This window comes from Lissotriton vulgaris, chromosome 8, assembly GCF_964263255.1.
Source record: "Lissotriton vulgaris chromosome 8, aLisVul1.2, whole genome shotgun sequence".
Taxonomy (NCBI): Eukaryota; Metazoa; Chordata; class Amphibia; order Caudata; family Salamandridae; genus Lissotriton; species Lissotriton vulgaris.
Genome location: NC_141696.1, coordinates 1,182,744,617 through 1,182,769,145, shown reverse-complemented (window position 1 = coordinate 1,182,769,145; position 24,529 = coordinate 1,182,744,617). Strand labels below are relative to the sequence as shown.

At 46.6% G+C, this 24,529-nt stretch overlaps 1 protein-coding gene across 3 annotated transcripts in view; it reads right to left on the bottom strand.

Annotated features, from left to right (window-relative positions):
• ATP7B (ATPase copper transporting beta) overlaps window positions 1-24,529 on the bottom strand; it is a 539,299-nt gene that overhangs the window by 159,936 nt on the left and 354,834 nt on the right. For all 3 annotated transcript variants that reach the window (XM_086935040.1, XM_086935039.1, XM_086935041.1), the window contains one exon: window positions 7,801-7,928. In XM_086935040.1, coding sequence (XP_086791166.1) covers window positions 7,801-7,928 — 128 coding nt within the window. The remainder of the gene's footprint in view (window positions 1-7,800; window positions 7,929-24,529) is intronic.

Sequence of the window (24,529 nt, the reverse complement as noted above, 5' to 3'; positions counted from 1 at the left end):
ATTTCTCTGCACCTCTGGTGAAACGAAGAATGCACGATTGACTGAGTGAAATACGGCAGGGCTACTTCCACTAGTTCCGAAAATCCACAACGATTTCTTGGAAAAACCCGCCTTCAGCAGTCAGGAACTTCCCCTCGCTTGAATATGGATTTGTCCAAGAACTCATGGAGTTTTCAAAGAACTGAGACGCTTTGATGACATTATTATGTCCAACCATACGCCAAACCCAGCACCTTCAAGGTACCAACTTGTCCAAGCAAACACACAGTGGTTTGGAGCAGTTCGACTATCTACTTGCCCGATTAGCCCTGCTACAGCAAGTGCCGAAGGAAGCCGACCCTCCAGCAGACGCACTGAGAGAGACGCTGTCTTTTCTCCTGCTGAGAAATCCAGCTCCAGTGTTTCCAAGCTACCCTTGCGGGTTGTTGGCAAATCGAGTCCTGAGACCAGCCTTCTTAATTCTAAACTAAGGTACGGAGCTGATTAGACCCTTAGAGAAATCTTGGACAGATTCTTGGCAAAAGAATACTACATTTACGCTACACCAGGGGCGTAACACAGGCCCACGCAGCCCCCGCAGTGCGGGGGCCTCTAGCTCCTGGGGGCCCCCTCAGCACTGCACTGTGGCCGGAGAGCTCCTGATTGAGCCCGGAGGGGGCCCCTCTAAGTACCGTGCAGGGTGGCCCCCTCACTTTTCATTACGCCAGTGTGCTACACCTCACTTACTTCCTCCCTCGTACTAAACTTAGGTTAGGTACACCAGGGTAGGCGTATTTTAGAAGCACCAGTTGAGTACTTTTAGCCTCTGTTAATTATGTATGTATTTATCTATGGTTTAGGAACAATACAATGCTCTTACAGTATTATTTTATTCTACTATTTATACTGTATGCATTATATTTTACCACCAGTGTTACGATTGTAGCAGTTCATTTCTTATGCTTGAGAAAGAAGACTGTTCAATAAAACCTTTTATTGAAAGCGCCCGTCTATCTATTTCTCTGCACCTCTGGTGAAACGAAGCATGCACGATTGACTGAGTGAAATATCTATCTATTGTTTCCACGACTCTGAAGATACATTTTATCTTGGGGAAACAAAGTTGTCATGTTTATGCGGTTGTCAGAGACTAATCCCTTCTTGTGAATTCGAGAAAGTTTCTAGTGACCTCTGAGCTAGCTGGCACACACAATTAAGTCTAGTATATTCGATAGAGACCTAGTCGACCTCAGTCCTACGTCTAATCTATAGGATTTATTATTCCAATGCGCAGAGCCTATTGGGAATATAGGAACTACACTACAATAGAACCATATCTTATGCATCACCTTTGGCAGAAGAGGTACTAGATGAAAGGCATAATGCCATGGATGGGAAAACCCAGTCTGTCACTAGAGCACCTCTACAGAGTGAACTTTCATGGAGTAAGAGAAGAGCCATTTCTTGTTTGAAGACATCAGAAACCAATCGATCACTGAGAACACGTAGCTTCGATACACTGGTAGACGAATTTCTGGGTGAAACTTACATTCATGATTGACTGATAACATATTGTTTAAATAATCGTCCATCACATTGTCCTTTCCCTCTAGATGAACTGCTGGTAGACCAGTTCCTCCATTGGCATCCCACAACTGCATCTCCATTGCCTCTTGACACATGGAGTGAGAGTCTAGTCCTCAATGCTTGTTCAAGGAATGCATCTCAGAAGTATTGCCTGTAAGAATCTAGATCTCCTTTCTCAGGCTCGAGTACCAAAAATTGCAAGAGACCATCAGACCTAGCATCCTTAGCAATGCCTTTACTGATTGTGATGGTGTTTTCTGAACTGTACTAACTTAGAAGCAATGCTGAGAAATGAATGGAACACCTTTGTGAGCAGCTAAACATGCATCTGACATAGCCGACATTATTATTAACCAGGGAATAGACATAACAATCCTCACGGAAACATGGCTATCTGAATCATCTTCCCCAGTCATGGACTTCCTGGTGCCCTCCCCCACTACAACATCGTAAGACTTGATAGGCAAAAGAAGATAGGGGGTGGCATAGCCCTGCACAGACAGATCAGACTTAGAAATTTGCCAAATTCAATCTGACCCTCTAGAGTCCTGCGAATACCTAGGTCTCAATATAAGATCAGCTAACAAACCAAATTGCATCCTACATGCCCTATATCACCCTCCGGGAAACAACAACGTGACCTTCTTTGATCAGCTAATGGAGATAATCACGGCTAACACGAACACTGACGCTAATAACATATTTTTAGGTGATTTTAATCTCCACTGGAACAACAACAATGACACACAGGTCAACACTCTAAAAAAACTTCTTAACCAAACTAAACCTATGCCAAGCATGTCTACAACCAACGCACGCGAAAGGGCAACATTGGACTGGATAATCTCTAAAAAAGAAAATAGAGCCTAGCGACTGGTCAGACCACCATGCCATAACCTTCCTGATACCTACATGGATGAAGACACAAACCACTCAACCAATCAAAAGCAAAAGATGGAGACGGGATACCAGAGACTCGAACATGGAGCAACTAATTGAAAGATGCAAGGAAGACCTAAACCTACCTCTTAACATGCAAAATGTGGATGAGATCACGAACCATTACACTAGGGCAGTAACGAAAATTGTCAATACTACCATGCCGCTAAAACTGAAAGGAGTAACAGAGAAGGATAAAAACCCATGGTTCAATGGAGCCTTGAATGAAGACAGACGAAAATTGAGATGTGCGGAAAGAAAATGGAGACAACACCCATCATCCCGTGAACTGAAATCCCTCAGAAGAATTAGAAATTAATACAACAAAAAGATACTCAACGCAAAAAAGGAGTTTATCAGAATAGAACTACACAATGCCAAAAACAGACCACGAAAACTATTTGAGATCATAAAACAACAATCTAACAAACAAGCCAAATATGCCCAAGAAGTCATTAAAACTCAACTAAGCTGCAAAGAATTTTTGACTTCTTCACCGACAAAGCCAACAAACTGGAAAGAGAACTCAAGATGGCAGCAGACAACCCTGACTACCACACACAACCATGCTACAATACTATATCAAAAGATGTGAACAATAAGATAAAAAACAAGGCACACTGGGACACCTTCAAATCATTGAACCAGTATGACTTGCTAAAACGCTAGCTGACATCAAACTTAACAACCACTATAATGACCCACTACCATCAAAATGCCTGAAAGAAATCAGGCATATTGGGATCCCTATTTGGACAGAAATCGTAAACGCATTGCTTTCCTAGGGGATCCTTCCAGATTGCCTTAAAACAGGTCAAGTAGTACCGATCATCAAAAAACCTACAGGGGACCCAAAAGATCCAAACAACTATCGCCCAGTGACCAACATCCCACTTCTGGCCAAATTAATAGAGAAATGTGTACAGAATCAGCTGAGCCAACATATCGATAATTTCTCTCTACTAGATGACTGCCAATCAGGATTTAGAACAAGTCACAGTACAGAAACGGCAATCCTACACATTGTCGATGATGCACTTCAAGCACTAGATCAAAACCGAGCTTGTCTACTCATCCTCCTCGACTTATCATCTGCATTTGATACAGTCAACCATGAAAAATTACTGAACAGACTCCAGGACAGGATGGGAATATCTGGTAAAGTACTGAGATGGTTCGAGTCCTTCCTACAGAATAGAAGTCAGAGATTCCTGGTCAACCAATCTCTCTCACCTTCATGTACAATTACAATTGGAGTACCTCAAGGTTCAACATTATCTCCATCACTGTTTAATCTGTACATCAAACCCCTCACAGAAATTCTATGAAATTCCAAAATATCTTACCACATGTACACGGACGACACGCAGATCTACATCAAGATCGAAGCCATGGAAGACATCATCTTAATGAACGAGGCCCTCAAAATGACACTAAATTGGCTAACTACCAATCATCTGAAGCTAAACGCACATAAAACAGAATTCTTACTTATCTCACCACAAAAAAACCAATCAGAAATGAAAGAATGGTCGAAAATGATCACAGCATTAAATTGCACCCCCACTCTAGTTGATTCAGCGAAATCACTTGGAAACACACTGGATGAGAATCTAGACATGAAAGCAAACATCAAAGCTATGGCAAAAAACGCCCGCTTTCATCTGAACTATTTAAGAAAAATGAAACCTTTTTTAACAGAGACTGATCTAAAACTAGCAGTACAATCACTGGTTATCTCGAGGATTTAATATGGTTGTGCAACGTTAGCAGGCTTATCAAAAATTTCCACTGCACCACTTAAAGCATGCCCCAATGCAGCAGCAAGACTGGTCACAGGAACAAGGAAATTTGACCATATATCCCGCACCTGAAAGCATTAAATTGGCTACCCTACGAAGCTAGAATTCAACTAAAAATGGCAAATATTACCAACAGAGCGATTCATTACAACACACCAAGATACCTAGCACAGAAAATTGTAATATCGGAAGGAAACAGACCGGTCAGGAAGGCCAAGGAACTGATGCTGAGACCACCCATATTCAAGAAGAAGAAAACCTACGATAGAGCTTTTTAAGGAGCGGCCCCCAGAATTTGGAACTCTCTCCCCCTGAACATTAGAAAAATTCCAAACTCCACAACATTTAAGAGGGAAGCTAAGATCTTTCTCATGAGCAAGTTCCTTCCATAGACAAACAGAGCATCATCTAAGCCTGTCATAGAGATGCCTACCCTACAACTTACGGGAAGTAAATACGAAACAGCCAACTCTATGTCGATACGAGCGGTCGACACGATACTACATCTGTGTTATGAAAAACATAAAGAACTATTAAAAAGTCATTAAAAACATTCATATACAGGAGAATATAACTAACTACCTATCCTACCTCAGATCACTGTATATTCTTTGTTAAAATAATAATGTACTCTACCTATTTTACATCTTTGTTTTCTTCCGTTCATCTATCATGGGAGGAAGCACACCTATCGAACTTCTCTACAGCATATTCTGTACACTAGCCACAAGAAGCCATTTGTCAGAGGAGATGAGCTACCACCACAGATACACTCAAGGGGTGAACCCAAACCAAAAGGATGAATAGCAAATTGGAAATGTTGATCTGCTTCAGTAAATCTCAGATACTTTCTTTGACCCTGGGCAATTGGAATATGGCAATACTCATTTGCAGATTCATTAAGACTAAATAGTCTTGATCTCTAGAGCCAAGTCAATATGAAGAAGAGTAACCATGACCATCATGAACTTCTATTTCCTGAGAGACTTGTTGACAAACAACAGATGAAATGGGTCTAATTCATCTCTGGATTTCCTGGCCAATGGCTCAGAAACTCTGGCTCTCCACCTTCAATTGCCTTCTTCCGATGCATGAAAGTGAAGTATTCTTAGCAGGAGAGTTTGACAAAGAAGTGAGAAAGCTGTTGCTGCATTTGATTTATGCCAGACTGATGTTACCGGATTTCTAAAGCGCATAGCTGCCCGTGAGCGTCCCAGCGCTGAACCATTACAGATGGAATGAAGAGGGGGGAAGCTCACAGGAACAGCCATGTCTTCAGAGATTTTCGAAATGCCAGCAGGTTGGGTTGTGCACGAAGGTCAGAGGGAAGGGAATTCCACAATTTGGACGCGTTGTACGAAAAACAACGACCTCCTGATCGTGCTCTATTGATCTTGGGTACTCGGGTGAGGTGGGCATTAGAAGATCGGAGGGGTCTGGAGGTGGTATAAGGAGTGACCAGATCTTTAAGTATAGGGGGGGCTTTTCCGTTAAGAATTTTGTGCGTAAGGCAGAACGCCTTGAACTGCACTCTTTCTATGACGGGTAGCCAGTGCAGCTCTCGGATAGCTGGTTTGGCCGAGCAGCGGGTCTTAGTATTGGTCAAGATCCTGGCGGCGGCGTTTTGTACTACCTGTAATTTAGTTGTAACTTTCTGTGGTACGCCCAGGTACAGTGCGTTGCCATGATCCAACCTTGACAAAATAGGGCCTTGGATCAAAAGTTTCCTTGATTGGAGAGGGAGCAGTGGTAGAATTTTTCGGATTGAGCGCAAGAGACCGAAACAAACTCCAGTCGTTTTCCTTGCTTGGGTTTGCATGGTGAGGTTTTTATCTAGCCATAGACCGAGGCTTTTAATCTCGGGCTTGGGAGTTGGAGGTTTACCCATGCAGGGGGGCCAAAGAGAGTCTGGGTGGAAATGGGCCTGATTCCCCATCACCATGATCTCCGTCTTGTCGCTGTTAAGCTTCAAGTGAGATCTGTCCATCCAGCTGACTATGTCTCTCAGGCAGGAGTAGAGGTCTATGGTGGGATTTTCCTGCTGGGTGAGAGAGACCACCAGCTGCGTGTCATCTGCGTACGTCAGGAGTTTTATCCCATGTGGGGTGACTATATTTTCCAGGGGGACATATATACGTTGAAGAGCGTGGGGCTCAAAGAAGAGCCCTGAGGCACTCCACAATGTATAGGGGTCTCTTTAGATGTATAATTGCCCTCTATAACCTGGAATGAGCGGTCCTGAAGAAACGATTTCAGCCAAGACAGGGCAGTGCCTGTGATCCCAAGATCGCTAAGTCGCTGGACTAGGATCTGGTGGTTGACCGTGTCGAAGGCCGCGCTCAGGTCCAGGAGGATCACTGCCACTGATCCTCCTGTGTCCATGATCTTCCTGGCTTCCTCGACCACCGTCACCATCGCGGTTTCAGTGCGCTGGTCCGGGCGAAAACCTGTCTGTGAGGATTTAAGTAATTCATTCGTTTCGAGATAATTAGACAGCTGGGAGTTGATGAATTTTTCTGTAATCTTGCTAGTGCACGGAAGGAGGGAGATCGGTCTAAAGTTGGAGAGGTTGTCCATCAACCCCACAAATTCCTGTATGGATGGTGAACCTTTTTAGCTGGAGAGGACAAACCCAACACTCCTACTTTGTCCTTTTATTGCTTCCCCCTTTCTAGCCTAGCAGATGCATATTGCTTGTCTCCAAACAAATAATTTCCCTAAAAGGGCATGCCCAACAACTGTAATTAGACAACCCCAGAAAAAAACCTGTAGTTTGCAATCATTGAGAACTACCACACAGCAATTTCCATCCACATAGCACGAGCCACTGAGGCAACCATATCCAATCCGCACTACATGGTCTGTTGAAATGACCCAGAAGCCACAAGCACTGGGTGAGGATCCGTGACCAACGTCAGTGGAAGGCACTTGTTGCAGGGCTTATAGTCGACTATAGGCAGGACATAACTTCAAAAAAGGAAAAGGAAAAAGACAAGAAAACTCAGCAGCTTGGATCCTGCATTGATGAATACATTAAAAAAGTATCTGGGTCTCCAAAGACAGGTCCCCTTTGAGTAGGTGGGGCTCTAAGTCCAGCATAGTCGCATGACTCCATCTATGACTTCGTGGGACATCACCCTGAATCTGTGACATATGTAGCTGTAGAAAAATGTTCAGATCCAGTCTGGCACCTCAGAAGGTTTGCAATTTAATCAAGGAAGCGGCAGGAAAGAGGATGCATTAGATGCATTGGTCTTACACTTTAGTATTAGAACCATTCTGTCCAGATAAATGCAAGATGAATGCAGCACTATGATATAAATTTGGCATTACTAAGGGTTATTTCTTGTTTAGCTTCACACAACTGTTTATTTTCCGCATATCACAATGTAACTTCTCTATTTTAGTGAGGGCTAAAATTTGTATTACTTCAAAGACATTTCGCAGTGTTACATTGTATTCCACATGCACAACCATACTGATTACAACTTACCTGTGATAAGAGACTCATCTGCCATTGAGTTGCCTTCAATGACTTTCCCATCCACTGGGAACTTGCCACCAGGGACTACCTTAACAATATCTCCTCGCTGGACCAATTCCACAGCCACCTGCTCTTCCCTGAAACCCACAAACAACAGGCAGAACTTTTAAAGTAATGTTGATAATTAAATAATCTTGCAAGATAGACTGAGAGAGTGGAAGATGTTGATATATAAATACACACACACACACAGTACCTACTCATGCCTAACTACATTGATTTAGGATATCCTATATAATTCAAGTACAAAGGTGAGATTTGTATTCACGCATGGTTGGATGTGAGACTTAGGATCATATTGTTAATGGGTTGCATATTTGCATCTGAGCTCAGATGGAACTGCTGCACCAGTCACACACTGGGATTATGCAGCTCATGAAGAAATGTAAAAAAGCAGTTTTCTGTACGCGTGTTAGAGCGAACTCCAATAATGTGTGTGCAGGTCAAGTAGTGCCCATCCACAGAATTGTGGTTCACACGTAGCTCTGTGTTTGTTTGCAGGTGAGCCCACCCTTGACGAAGTCCCTACAGTCACCTTCAAGGTCAGTGCAGTTACAAACTAAACATATCCTCGTTGGGTCTCTGAGGCGTCAATGAAGGACTGTGGTTTAGCTTGTCAAACAGTGCAGAGCCCTACAGAGCAGCCCCTTTTCTCCCACTATCAATGTCTACTCAGGAAGACCTGAGGCTTTTCTTTAATAGTAGAGCAAGAGACTTCCCTATTAGGGGTACGGGAATATAGGGAGTACTAGACTGCAAACCCCCCCAAACAAAGACAATCAAAATACAGCACCACCTGAAATTCAGGAAGGCAGTAAAATCACAGCTCTTCCTCACAAGTGATGAAAGGCTTCAGCAACCAGCAGTCAGAGATATTCATCACCATCAGAATGAGGGCATAGATGTAACAGAACCGATGATCATACCCACCCTAGAACCAAATCCAAATGCACTTCATGACTGGTATGCACAAGCACAAACCCAGCCCCTGCCATAAACATACAACACAAAAGCTCTCTAATATAGGCCCCATGGCATCCTTTCACCCTTCAGGCAGTGCATAGTACTTTTCAAGCTTAAGTATCCTATTGCTCACGTACCACTATACCTGAAGGATAATGGCATATAACACGATAAGAGCACAATGCTATTCATCACACACAACACAGGGCTTTAAGTGGGACGGGTCTTGCCGGTGCTCAGCAGCGGCAGTCCTGAAATGCAGGTGCTGAGACGGGTACAGATCAGGCTCACAAATTTTGCCATCACCCTCAGGATGAAAAAATATAAATCTTAACTCTGCAGCAGTGCCACCCTTCACTACCTTCAATGTAACTTAACAGAGACTCTTTATAGTTCTTTCACAGTCTCACCATTTCAGAACTGAAGCATTTTCAATAAACTATACACCAAACCATAGTTGTATCTTCTTTATCTTAGACAACTAAAAAGCATTGACGAAGCCAAAAGTACTGGCTTGTTGTAGATGTAACGTTGTTTGTTGTATTATATATCTGGTTAACTTTTATAATGCTAATAGCAGTAACGATGTATGTAACATTGCTTCCTTAACAGAATTATTGAGCAAAAATGTTTACACTGTATCACGGCATCTGTTGATAGTAGGTGATTTTAATGTCCAACCATGTGGTAACCCAGCCAGTACCCCAATGGGCTCCTTAGGGTGTAATAATGTTGAAGGTTTTCACTTCTCTCACACTAGGGGTGGCAAGAACTTAAATGACTTAGTGAATGAATATAATCTGACTGCAGCTATGTCGTTGGTTCCCGACACAAAAAGTTTTGACACCCCAACCTTTAAAGGACATGGGCAGGGATCCTTCATTGATCATATATTTGTATCCTCAGATCTTGTACAATGGGTCTCGCACTTTACTATCCATACCAGTGTATACAGTGATCATAATCCCCTTGTCATTAATATGGGCGGGCCTTTACTTATAAAGCGACAGTCGCGCCCTGATCATGGCACGCTAAGTTGCGTAAATGGCAGACGCCGCATTAAATGGACAATGATAAACCAAGACACTTTATACCCCAAAATAACCAGTGCATGTAAAGAGGAACTGTCTGCATGTTTATCCTCTGACTCAACCCCCTCGAATATTCTGACTAGGTTTGAGGGGCTGGTCACTAAAATTGGCCCCATGCTCACAGCGCCAACAAAGGGGCAAAGTGGGAAAAATTCCAAATGGTTTGATCATAATTGTTCAAAGGCAAGTAGGGATCTGAAATATGCTTTAAAAATTAAACCTAGAGATTCTGACTTGATAAAAAACCTTCGCTTGGCTTATAGGAGAGCAATAGCTGTTAGAAAAAAGGAAATTAAGGTAAACGTTATTGAATCCCTTTTAGACCCCTCAGTGCTGGGGAACAGCAGCAAGTTTTGGCAAATAATTAACAAACCTTTGTTTGTTAATCTAAATGACACAGCTCTTGGCACAAACATCCCAGAGGGGGAGTGGGTGATTCACTTCAGCACAATTTTTAAGAGCAATGAGCATTGGGAAGATCATGATTTTTTAACACCAACTGTGATCCCATTATGTTTTACAGTAAATGAGATTGTTAGGGGAATACAGGGTCTAACTAGCAACAAGGCCCCGGGCCCGGACGGACTGCCGCCGGACCTGTTCAAATCTAGCATCCCCTTTTGGGCTCCAGTTCTCACGGCTGTAATAAATGCAGCGGTGATAACGGGGTGCCCAAAATCATGGGGTCTATCGACTATAGTCCCCGTTTTTAAAAAGGGCGATCGCAGCAGCCCGTTATGTTACAGGCCAATTTCTTTAATAAATTCAGTAGCTAAAGTGGTAGGGGGTGTAATTCTTAACAGGTTATCCACATGGGCTAAAGATAATAACATCCTCTCACCTATACAATATGGGTTCAGACCAGGCCATTCGACCATCACACAGTGCTTGAACCTATACCTGATTCTAAGCAAATATACCCTGGCGAGACAAGGCACTGTCTACATGGCATTTATGGACTTGTCGTCCGCATTTGACTGTGTAAACAGAAACTTATTATGGGCCACCTTGCTGAGAATGGGTGTAGAGAGGAATCTTGTCAACTTCCTTGCCGATCTGCACTCAGATACAAGAGCAAACGTCCGTTACACTCAAGACCTTAAAGTAACGGACGAATTTAAAATAAACCGGGGTGTTCAACAAGGCTGTATTTTGGCCCCATTCCTCTTTAACCTGTACATTAATGAATTGGAGGAATTTCTCTTAAACGTAGAAGCAGATTACCCCCTTGTTGAGCGCAAAGGGGTACCTGTATTACTCTACGCTGACGACGCTGTTCTCATATCGAGAACAGCAATCGGTCTCCAGAAATTACTAAATTCCTTTTATAAATTTATGGAGTCACGTGGTCTAAGTATAAATAATTCCAAATCCTACGTTATGAAAACAGGAAAGGGCACCCGGAAAACTGACTCCTTTAGTATAAATGGGGAGAAAATCCCATCAACTAACTCCTTCTCATACCTTGGGGTCCTGCTAGATCATAAACTGTCATGGGGCCCAGCAGTCTCTAAAAAGAAGGGAGAAACAACAAGGGTTAATGCGGCCATTCTTGGCTTCGCAAAAAAAATCGTCAATTGCCCTACGGCCGCATTGCTTAAACTGTACCAGGCAAAAAGTGTTGCTGTTGCCTGCTATGGGAGCGAGCTCTGGGGCTATCGCAAGATTAAAGACCTAGAGGTTACAGAAAATAACTTCCTAAAAAAGACTCTGAGGCTGCCAAGGGGTACTGGGAACTACTCTGTACATGAGGAGTTGGGGATCCCCTATTTAGGCGATAGAATAGCAGTAAGTCCTGTTTTGTGCTGGCTGAATTGTTGGCTTAACACTGACATTCCACTAACACATGTCCTATTGAAAGAAGCCTTACAGCTAGACGGGAGGTTCAAAGTACCATGGGTGAAGTATATAAAGGATTGCTTAACGGCAATTGGTCGGCCGGACCTGTTTCACGCTCCAAACTCAATTATAAAATCTGATGTTATCTCTGTCAAGAACGCTATACTATTGTTAAGATGCACTGACAGAGAAGAGGTTGAGATACAGAAGGCCAGTGTAAGGAAACACTTACTATTAAAAACATGTCCACAAATGGAACCTTACCTGACATGGCCCATGACTAGCTATGAACGGTTTCTGCTAATAAGGTTCCGTTTTGATCTATACCATCTCCTACTGGCAGTACCAAGTGGGGCTCAACGGGGTGAAGTGTTGCCAGCTTGTGGCTGCGACGGAAAGTCTCCTCAAGATCTGGCACACTTTCTTTTTATCTGCCCCTATTATTCCATCCCACAGAAATTATATCTTAAACCGTGCCTTAAAAAATTGAGTTTTGCACAAATTAAGCCAGCACTTTACTATTTACAACTACTGAACAGTGAATGTACATTATTTGTCTGTAACTTTTTTAAAAAAGCCATCTGTTTTAGGAAAAGTATGGATGGCTAATTACGCTGCAATGTTTTAGGTACTTTTTTAAGAATACAGTTATTTATACTTTTAACTAAATTCTGCCCATGCTCACAGTGTCTGATGTACCACCATTTCCTTCGTACTGTATACCATGTCATTATTTGCCATATGAAATGAATTGTTTGTAATGTTTTTAAATGCGTACTTAAAAATTGTACTTTTATGATTGTAAAATCTACAATCGAATAAAGATTTTTGAATTGAATTGAATATATCTGTATGCAATAACAGAAGTAGCAAAATAGGAGTGGGGCAGGACAGTATGATAGGCACAAATTTTCAGCTTATGTGTTTTAAGCCACGTCCTTATTTACATAGGCAACACCCCTTTGAGAGACCCCTAGCTTTTTCATCCCACTTAAAGCCCTGCACAACCCCAAAAGACCTCCCAAGAAGGCCACATTTCAAACTAACATCTCGAAAGCAAGCGCAAGAGATGAAGTAGCATTCGACCCATCTGCAAAGAATTTCATCGTCTCGCCATGTGTGTGAAGTGCAACATAAAAGAAACTGTGGCACAAGCAATACAATATGGTATTCAAATACCCTCCCACTACTGGCGGTGGTGTGTCCCTGAAGAGTTAAGAAGGTTGTGTTCAAAGAGTCACAGGACTTTATCTGCATGCTTCAATGCTCCTGTGGTGTTGTGGGGCCTGGGCCCGCATGCTATTAAATGATTGATATGGACACAGTCATAATGCTTACTCAACTGGCCATGTGCACGGGCCCTTTTATCAACAGGGACATGTCACTTGTGACGCCTGTGATGGATGGGTGTGGGGGGCATGTGTGTCCAGTCCAACAAGGGTGTGGCTGACCAACTAAGTGTCTGCTGAGACACTAGAAGGTGTCCAGCACGACCCTACATGCCTCCCAAAATGTATTCAAAATAAACCAAAGTTCAACTTCTGGAAACAAACTTTTTACAAAGGACACCATTCAGTCTCTTGGTTCAGAGAGGAAGTCCGCAGGACAATGGTGGACAGGCGCAGCTGGGAACACCCTCGCATCTCAGCACCCTTCTATAATTTAACCAGTCTACTGGACACGAACGATGCGTCAATGGAGTCCGGATTCCTAGGAAGCCTGTCTGTCAGATTAATGTCCTCTCACACACTGCTGGATGAACTTGTGTGCTCTGGCGGTGAAGCTGTTGGTGTCTGTCAACTACATGATGGTGCATCGGGAGTGTTGGTGGAGTCCTGCTGCAGATTCTTCGCTTGAGGTGTCTGGCCACTACGATGACCAATCTACCCGGGCTGGAATGGCATCAATGATGTTCAGGACATTATCCTCTAAGGCCGCTGTGCCACCCTGTACCTTGGCAGTGGATCCTCTTCCCGACCATCTCTCGTGCGAGGATCCCTGGGTGTGGGAATGTCCTTGAAGCCCTTGTGCGAGGCTGCTACGATACCGAGTGGACTGTGCAGGGCAGTTTGTGGGCCGCCTGGGGCCACTCCAAGAACACTATCAAGATCCGACAGCGTTGTTCGGGAAGCCCCCTGGGTGTAGAACTTAATGGTTGGTGGGCTTGCCAACAGGACACAGGGGCACATGGACTGTCGGAAAGCCCACTGGACACTTGGTCTCTAATTTCGAAGGGTGTGCATCTGTCTCTTTGTTCTTCTGCAGGTGCAGGGCTCCACCCTGGTGACAATGTTACTCCTTGGTTGATTGGGGTGTGCACTTGGCAGTGATGTTGTGGTTGCCATTGAACCTGGATGACAGGTGGTGACGACTTGCTGGGAGAGAGCCTCTGGAGGGAATTCTTAGCCATGTATCTATTGTCTTGCTGAGGCAGGCTATTCTTCACCCATGGTATCTGAGATCAGAAGCAGGGATGCCGTCTGACTTAGACTGCCGATGCTCGGGGATGAACGGTCGCACTGGGAAGCGTTGGAGAGAGACGCCGTTCGTGCTTGCTGTGGCTTACATTTGGTTCCCCCACTGGGCTGTCTCCAGGGACGTCGGTCCGCCTTGGTGTCTGTCTAGTGTCTCCAGGTGCATCTTGTCTTGTGGCGGTACTAGTCCTCGTTCTTCTCCTCTTGTTGGTCTTTTCGTTCAGTTCTTCATGGTGACAGGATTGTCACTCCTCTTTGCGCTGACCTTTTGCCGGTCGAATCCCTTTCCTAAGGATCTTTGTGGTGCTCCTCTACCAGAATGGCGGTTCACCTTGTTCACTCTAGGGCTTCATGCTTGTGCCTCGAGCCTGCGCTGTAGTGGTGCCTGCTCCTGCCTCTGTTCAGGCATGCTTGGCGGGGTCGGTCACTTCATGTGACGTGGTCCTTGCTTGCAGTGCGAGGTGGCATCCGGCCACGTGTTGCATACCATTTGAGCACATGTTACAGTGGCAGCTTGCCACGTAGAGTGCGCAACTCTCCTCTTCTATGTCTAGGGCCATTGGTGACTCCGTCTTGAGGCGGTATGAGGGATGACACTGTGCTGTCTTTGGCCCACTGCAGGGCTTCGCTGGTACAGTGGAGATGTAGAGGTTCTCCCTCCTGCATTGGACATTGCTTCTTCTCTGTGGAGAGGTCTCTCTCTCCTGGGCACCTTCCCATGCTGTCAGGTTTGTTGGTGGGGCCATCTGCGCAACTCTGACCTTGTGCATTCCGTCCTCTTCGTGGGCGCCCTCTTCTGATGTTTTGCGGGTACATCTACTAGCTCACAGTGATGTCCGTTCATCAGAGCGGTGTGTGGTGCAATTTCATCGCTTGTGGTGGTGTGAGCACAAACTGGGGGTTGTGCGTGTGCAGCGTATGATGTCCTTGATGTGATGTGTTTGGGCTTGCTGTCTTTAGTTTTGCTGCTTGGGTTTAGCTTGGCTCTTGGGACCTCTTAATCCTTAGTGCTTTGTTTCCCATTTGGTTCGCTAAGGCATGCTTGGTCAGGGGTCAGCAGTCTCTTGCTAAGGCGCCTCTCTAGGAATACAGGCAGTGTGTGTTGCTATCAGCGGCATGTGGTGAACTCAGCTCCCTCTCAGCTCTTCTTGTCTTTTTCAGCTACTCTTGGACAGTGTTGCATTAATTGCCCTTTTAGACCACTTCAGCCTACGCAGTGCTGCTTGCGGTTTCCTGGCAAGATTGTTCATTTTTTTTCCTTTTCAGCAGTGTGCAGTACCCCTCGATGGCCAGTAGGTGGCGCTGTGTTCGCTCTCATTGCAGGCTGTAGGACTAGAAAATAGTCTGCTGGACTCCCTGCTTCTGCTGCAGCATCTCCTCATGCACCACATGGTGCACAACATTCAAGGTGAGGCAAGTGAGTGGGTGTGGGTGCGGAAGCTGTGCTGGCTGGCGTACGCCTGGTGCCCGAGACAAGGGCTATGGTGCGGCTTCATAGGAGCTGCCAGTGTTCAGGAAGGTTGGGGCACAGCATGGTAATTCTTTATTTCCAGTGTTATCCCAGGCGCTTACGAGTGCACAAACTTGTTTCTTTGGGGGCAAGATCCGACCCGCTTGCACTAGCGCGGGACTGTGCTCCAAGGCCTTATCTCGAGCTGCACATTCTTGCGGACAACTTCCTTGGCCTCTCTGTATAGTGACAGCCGACAACGCAGTGGCACTGTAGCCACTCTCGATGTGCCATTGAGGCTGGTAAAAATAGTTCGTCTTTGTCCCCCAACGGCACTCTCACAGTAGCTATACACAGGTTAGTTGGCGCTGCTTTTATACAGGGGACTCTGTCCGCCTACTTAGCTTTACGGGCACTCGTACTCAGGCGGGTGGGCCAGGCCCACCCAAACATGAGCCTTGGCCCTCGTAGTGAGGGCTTGAAGGCAGGTGGTGTGTGTCAGCCCGGGCCGAGACTGTTTCCCGGGCACACAATCACAGAGACAGTTTTAGAGATGATCGCAGCCGCACCTGAGTACTTCACAGGTCTTTAAAGACCATTTAATTGTTAACAAGGCTTTGTTTATTTTTTCACCCCTTCATCTCTGCATGGTGAAAGGCGACAAATCCTTTCTTTGAACAATGGTAATCTTTGGTAACCTTTGCCTACTGTCCTGCTGCAGAACAGGAGAAAAGAAGTTTGTTTATTCCTAGTCACCTTTCTTGACCCCTGCAGCAGCTTATCACATCAGGCTATGACACAAAATTTGACTAATTTAGTAGGTAAGAGAATGTGTTACTACATTTTTTTCTTTTTAAAATCTGCACAGGCCCAGCAGGACACATATTTTGTGTGTGCTTCATTTAAACAGTTTTTATCATTATCATGGCCTATGCAGGACAGCAATAAGACTATGCAAAATGCCCAGATAAGGCTGGTGATTATTGATCCTTCTGGAGAGCAATCATTTGTTAATAGTTTTTAAATGCAGATGAACTGTATTATTTTATGTGGATAGCTCAGTGGGTTACTGCCTTTGTCACATAGATCCTTGTTTTACTAGGAGTTCAGAAGTTACAATCCTAACATAGGGCAGTGACCAATGAACTGTCACCAAAGAGCTGCATACAAACATGGATGGTACAGTTAGAAGTTCACTTTTTTTTTGCTTTATGATATAGTTAGAACCTCCCCAGTCTTTCATCATTCTAATGTTGCTGAAATTAGTATGTTTGTGCACCTATACATTTTTATCAGTACAGCTGGCCACCATGGAATACTCTTTAAATCCTAAGGTTGTGTTCCCTAGGCCAAACCCTCTTAAAATATACTGCCCACCAGTATGGATGACATGCGATTCCTACACCTTGTAATCTTCATTGGTTTGTGTGACATTCTCTGTAGACTGATTTACATACTTTTATGATTCATTGTCTCTGTATAATGTGTGTGTCTGGTGTAAAGTACTGACACACACTACACTGATATGAGTAGCGCTATACAACAAATGAAATGCATATGAGAGAGGGGCTACTTAAAGATGAGGGGCGCTGGTGGAGGGTGGCAGTGAGGGAACCCGAGGAGGAGGCAGTGGGAGGGGCTATGGCACGATGAGGGGCACTGTTGGAGGCTGGCAGTGAGGGAATCAGAGGAAGAGGTCATGGGGTGGAGGGTGGAGCTAGGGAGAGATGAGGGGCACTGATGGAGGGTGGTAGTGATGAAATCCGAGGAAGAGGTCATGAGGTGGAGTGGCTACAGAGAGATGAGGGGCACTGGTGGAGGCTGGCACTGAGGGAATCTGAGGAGGAGGTCATAAGGGGGAGGGGCTATGGGGAGATGAGGGGCACATGTGGCATGTGACAGTGAGGGAATCTGAGGACGAGGTCAATAGGGGGGCCATGGAGGGAGGAGGGGCACTGTTGTATCGCAGTTAGATCCTGCCAGAAATAATCACTCGAGAACTTGTGGTTGTGGAAGATGTATAGTTATTCTGGAGTGCCGGAGACGTAATGCGCCACCCAGAGCAGTGGCTCGCCCTCGGCAATATGGCCGCCCTTCCGGTTCCGGTCTTCCTGTCCCCGCAACCACTAGACCGTCACCACATATCTCCCCCCTTAACACAATATTCAAAACAACTTAACAGTCTTACTTGGTGCTCATGATAAAGTCTTCAAATTTCTTGGGGACTCTCATGACTGCCTGCTCTCGTTCTCTCCATCCCCTTCACGTACTGTCCTTCTCCCATCCCGTGGGAAGTCTCCAGCCTGCTCCCCTCAGAGGTACTTTCTCGTTCTTGTCCTGTGCACCTTCTGTCACTCTCTTTACTAACGCCTCCTAAGGTAGTCTCTGCTCTTTTCACTTTGTCCTTCTCATCTCCTGCATTGAATGTCCTGCTCTCCTTCACTTCTTCCTCTCCTACGACTTATCCACTGTGTTCTTCTGTATCTCCTTCGCGATGAGGTTCACCTTCCATTGTCTCTTCCCAGTTAAGAATTTTATTGCATCTAGCCATCCTGCCCTGCGACCACACTTTGCCATCACTGAGAAGTGCTGATCGGGCGTATGGCTCGATGACTTTGAGAGGGGGGGTGAACTTGCTTTCTCCCTTCCGTTTCATGATCGCTAGTTTCCCCCTCACCCATTCTCCCTTTTCCAATGTCTTTCCTTGCACACTGCGCCGTTTATTGTAATGTTCAGCATATGTCGCCTGTGCTTCCTCAATGTTCCTTTTTACCACAGCCGGAGACCACTTACTTTGCACCACCATGTGCCTTCATGCTATGTTGTCCTTTGTGAACGGTTCCCTTCCTCTCAACACCTTGAACGGACTGTACCCCGTGCTTCCCGGGGTAATGCGGTACGCCCACAGAATTTTGAGCAGCTCTTTCTCCCAGTCCTGTCCGGAACTGATCGCTGCTTTGATCGTCCCCTTGATCACTCTGTTGAACCGTTCTGCCAGTCCATTTCCAGCCGGGTGATATATGGGTGTGTGTTTTACCTCGATCCCATTCCTGGTCATAAATGCTTCCCATTTGGCTGACACAAATTGTGGTCCATTGTCGCATGTTATCACTTTGCGGATCCCTTCCTTTACAAATATAGCTTTAAGAAAGGCTAACACTGCTTCAGTGTCCACTGTTTCTTTCACTTCTACCTCCGGCCATTTGGAATATCTATCTATCATTACAATTGCATACTTCTGTACTCCTTCTCTGTTGAGGATGGGCCCGATGATGTTGATGGACACCATTTCCCACGGACCGCTGGGTGTTGGAAATTTTCCCAATGGAGGTTTAATCAAGGTCTGTGACTTGTCTGCTCGGGAGCATGACTCGCAATTCCTTACGTGCTTCTCGTCTTGGGCTTCTATCGCTGGCCACCAGTACATTTGTTTCGCCAAAGCTTTTGTCTTTGTTATCCCCTGATGGCCTTCATGTCGGATTGCTAGCAAATGTTCTACCAAAACCTGGGGAGGGATTACTTTGTCTCCTCTCAAAAGGAATATGGGATTTTCCCCCAACGACAGTTCTTCCCGGACCTCCCAGTTTTTCCTCATCTGGCTGTCCAGGTGTCTTTTGTCTGGCCACCCATGCACTACATACCCTTTGACCGCCACTAGGGTTTCATCCTGTTTGTACGCCTCAGTCCACTCCTGCGCGCTGATGCTCTGTTCCATGTCCTCCATGGTGGCCACCATGTATCCCTCCCATCCGGGGGGTTCTTGTTCCTCCACTCCTTCCTTCGCTGCCGCTCTGCTTAAGGAGTCTGCCACCCTGTTCTTTGGGCCAGGTATGTACTCCACCTCGTACACATAAACCAACAATCTCAGTGTCATTTTCGCTATTCTAGGTGTTGCGTGTGCGTGTCCGTTGGAGGTAAGCACTTTAATCAAAGGTTTGTGGTCTGTGCGTACCAGGAACTTGGCTCCCCACAGGAATTGTCTAAAACGTTCCATGGCCCATACCGCCGCCAACATTTCTTTTTCTATCACACTAAATTTCTCTTCATTCGGGGCCAGGGACCTCGATGCAAAGCAGACAGTGGATATCTCTCCCGTTCTCAGCCTCTGCATCAGTACTGCCCCAAGGCCCTTGTCACTGGCATCCGTAGTTAGTATTGACTCCGCTGTTTGATCAAAGCCTTTGAGCGGTATTGCCTCGCTCATTTCTTTCTTCAACACCTCGTCTTTGTCTCACTTGACCCCGTTTTTCTCTTTTAGGAGTTGTCTGATGTGGTGGGTCTTTGTGGTGAAGTGGGGAATGAATTTGCTAAAAAATTCGTCCATCCCCAAGAACGGCCTGACATCTTCTTTCTTGACTGGAACTGGTGCATCTCTTATTGCTGCCATGTTGGCTCTCTTTGGTTCAATCCCTTTCTCGCTAATCTCATGTCCTAGGTAGGTCACAGATTGATCTCCGAATTTGCACTTCCCCCACTCGGCTGTGAGTCCATTGCTCTTCAGTATCTCCAGTACTTTGTGCAGTTTCTCGTTGCGCTCTAATTTTGACTTTCCCATTACTAGGATATCATCCTGGAAGTACTGGACGCCTTCCACCTTCTGGAACATCTTATGCATTAACTTTTGAAATACTGCCACGGCTGATGCCAGTCCGAATGGCATCCTCACAAATTTGTAACACCCAAATGGTGTAATGAAAGACGTGAGATGGCTACACGTGGGGTGCAATGCTACCTGATGGTATGCTGATGATAAGTCCATTGTGGAAAACCACTTTATGCCTTTGGTTTTCGTTAGCATTTCGTTGATGCGTGGGAGGGGAAACTTGTCCACGAGAATGTTTTTATTGAGTTCCCGAAGGTCGACACACAGCCTCACATTCCCGTTGGGTTTTTGCGCCACGACCAAGGGAGATAACCATTCTGCGCTTTCAATCGCCTTTATGATTCCATTTCTCTCCAGCCTGTCCAGTTCTTCTTGTACCGCTTCGCAGCACCTGAACGGGATGTTCCTGGCCCTGTGGCTCACCGGGATCGCTCCTTCCTTCAGGTGTATCATGTGCGTGTACTTGGTCAATCGTCCTATCTCCCCGCTGAACACTGCTGGGTATTCCCTTTTCCATGCCTCTCCTTCGTAGACTTCTTCCGTGTCGGTTGACATAACTTTCTCTACTCCACCTGGATTGAGTTTGATGCCTAGATCGCCTTGGTCCCTCCATCCTAGCACCGAAGGCCCTTTTTCAGACACATATAGCTTACATTCTGCTCGGCGACCTCTGAATTCGAACAGCAACGGACAATATCCAACCATCGTAATCCTTTGTCACGTGTATGTGACTGGCCTTACGTCTACCGTCCGCAGCTCCTTCTGTATTGTCCCCAGGAATTCTTCTTCCCATACTTTTCTCTGTACAATCGTGATGGGCGATCCAGAGTCCGCCACTATGTCAATCATTACTCCTCCGATGTTCATCTTCAACACGGTTTACTGGACGCCTTGCAGTTTATGTCCAGTACTTGCGCGTCTATGTAGAGTATTTCTTCGCCTTCCTCGTCTTCTCCTTGCTCTTCTTCTTCCTCCACATTGCCCTGGTCCACGTACTTTACTGCTGCCCCCTTGGGGTTCCGCCTGCACACTCTCTCGTAGTGACCAAATGTCCCGCAGTATGCACATTTAGCTTTGAAAACTGGGCATATTTTGTCGTTCCCTACGTGCGAGGCACTGCCGCACCGATAGCAGTTTGTTTTCCTTTCCCAGTTTGCTTTCTGTGCAGCTCCCGTGCTCTGCTGTTTTTTCCTCGTAAACTGGGTTCTGGGCGGTCCCGTTTGTCTTGGTTTTTCTCCTTTATTGCTCACCATCACTCTGCATACTGTTTGTTTGCTGCTCGTGTCCTTTCTGGCTGCTTCTGCACATCTCTTGGACAATTCCGCCTTCTTCACCAATGCCCAGACTTCCTTGAGTGGCCGTCGCTTGTCTTGTCGCTTTCACCATGTTGTCATACACTCTAATGCCTTCCGGCCCTAAATTATGCAGCAAAATCTTTTTCTTTCTTTCACTGGAGTATGCTGCTTCACTTTCCTCCTCTAATGCCGACAGATAATTCTGGAAGTACCTCTTCCAATCCTCCAACTGCATTGTGGGTTCTCCTCTCTTTGGCAAGAATGGCACCAGCGCGCTCAATGAGGTGGAGGGTGTTGCCATTCTTCCTCTGGCTCTCTGGAGCCCGTGGCCTGTCCACTGTTGTCTGGCGGGCTACCTGGGGCTTGTCTCTCCTCACTGGCTCTGCTGGGACTCGAACTGTCTCCCTCACTGCCCGACTCCCTGCTGGATTCCAGGGTTGCCCCTCTTCCTTGTCTCCGCCTTCCCCTAAGCTTTCCGCTGTATCCGTGGGGCCTTGACCAGCCTCTTAGTGCCTGCCTTCACTGGGTTGTTGTGGTGGCTCAATTGTGTAGCCTGTGGTCCGGGTTTGAGCGCTATTCCTAGGCCGTGTGTGCACCCTTGTAACCCTTCCCAGTGCAGGCTTTGGGATTTGGAATTCGCTGTCTGGGTTGTCTCCGCTTCGTTCACCGCCACTTCGTGCCCGCTGACTTTCCTTTTGCCACCGGGGTGTAGCCCGTTGCAATGTGCCTCCTTTTCCTTGCAGGGGGCGCTCTTGCTCTTGCCCCTTTGTTGCCTCGCTTTTCCGAGCCTTGCCTTTTATTTATTATCGTTTTTTTTTCTTGGTTCCCGCCACTCGGCTCTCCAGGCCGCCACCGTCTGCTACGCCCCTCTCTCCAGGCTGCAGGTTTGTACGCGCTCACCGGTGGTGTCCGCGTGTCCTCGCTGCTGCGCTCCGGTAGTGCTATGTCCCTGCACTCCTCGTAGTGCACATGTGGTTCGTCGAGTTGTTTTTGTTTTTTTTCCTCTGGGTCCGCCGTTTTTTAGGCATCCTGCCTCGTCGCCATTCATCGCAGTTAGATCCTGCCAGAAATAATCACTCGAGAACTTGTGGTTGTGGAAGATGTATATTTATTCCGGAGCGCCGGAGACGTAATGCGCCACCCAGAGCAGTGGCTCGCCCTCGGCAATATGGCCGCCCTTCCGGTTACGGTCTTTCTGTCCCCGCAACCACTAGACCGTCACCACATGTTGGAAGGTGGTAGTAAAGGTATTTGCTGAGAAAGAGGTTATTGGTGCGGTGCCAAAAAAGACTTTCGCATCAGTGCTAAGCCGGCACTGTCATGGCCTTTCTGTTTTTGTTTATTTAATTAGCAGTCGGGCCATAACGGCTACTGTGGAACATACTTTAAAGTGCCTGCTAATTATATTTACTGCTATATTCAATATTTTAAGTATGAAGGTGATTTTACTAATGTTGTTACCGGGAAAAATGAAAGTGGAGCCTGATGGTGCCTGATATGGGGCTGAGGCCAAAGGTCATCTGTGAGATAAGGTGCACTGGAGAGGAATAGTGGCTAATCAAGCCTGTAAGGGAGTGTGTTGCAGAGTCCGTGGTCAGGTGGAGGTAGTAATGAAAAGAGATTTTCCCTGAAGGCTTGCACAGAGGGAGCCCGAGGAGTGTCACTTGCCTGATTCTCCCATCTCAGAAACCTCCTCTTCCCATCAAAGTAACATTACATGGAAAAAACACTTTTTGAGAGTGATAACATTAAAAAGAGATTTGGAAAAGCGTGAGTTTTACTGGGCCTTGTGAGACTAAGAAGAGATAAAGGAGGGCCCTGAAGCAGGCCTGCCTAGACATATATGCAACAAATCAAGCCCGCAGTGGCCCACCCAAATACACCCTTGGCCCACCCAAATAAAAATTCCTGGAGCCGTACTTGGATGTTGTGCTGGCCACGGCAGGGCCGATCCACATTTCACACTCCAGCGGGCGGGGCGTTCCGTTGCTGTGCCGACGGCAGTATATAAGCACTAAAATCACAGTGATGGCAACAATATGTTTCCTCTTTTGAAGAGCCCCTTTCAGCATGACCGATCGGTGCGGCAGGCATCAGCAGGAGCCCATACACTCAATGCTGTGGGGTACGCAGGGTGGCTTTACTTTAGCTCAGTCAATGGCCCCAAATCACTTACTTGCCAGTCTGGTGTTAGGAGTCATTGTTGTGACAGTCCATCTGCCGCCAGGGCCGGACTGGCCGTTGCGGGCTCCGGGCAATCCCCCGGTGCACGGCAAGGGTGGGGGGCCGGTTTTGGGCCCCGGGGGCCGTTTTTGTGACAGGGCCGTTTATGCAGCATAGCTGCAAAATCGGCCGAAAACTGGCCCGGCAAAGAGCTTGGTCGCACCCCCAACCTCCCCCTTGGTGAATGGGGGGCGGGGGCCGGCCAAGCACTTTGCCGGTGCCGGTTTTGGTTCCCAGTCCGGCCTGTATGCCGCTCTTTGCTGGTTGCGGCACCTTCCCCGATGCCGTGGGCCGCTGCACAAGAAGAGGCGGTAATTTCTTTCCAGCATGGCCTCCCTCTACTTGTCAGATGGCAGCAGGCGGGGCAGTGAGGATCGTGCTGCGGGTGTGGCAAGGCAGCTGCCTCCTCACAATGTTAGTCTTGACCGGGCCTAGTCGCTTAGGTATGGTGCTGGCACTTCAAATACAGGCCATGGCCGGCTTTTTAGTGCTGCAAGCCACGTTTCACTTGGTGGGCTGTCATCGTGTGTTCTCGGGACCAGGGCAGTGCAGACACAGAGCAATTGCCACTTCCCTCTTCCTTCCGCTGCAGTTTCCCGGGGACGCTGGAAATACTGGTGCAGGTGAAATGTTGGTGCAGCCTCAGACTCTGTTCACACGGCGGAACATTTCTCGCCCTGGCCGCAGCACTTCTCACTGGGACAGATGGTGGCAGGCGAGGCATCTTACAGGCGCCTCCG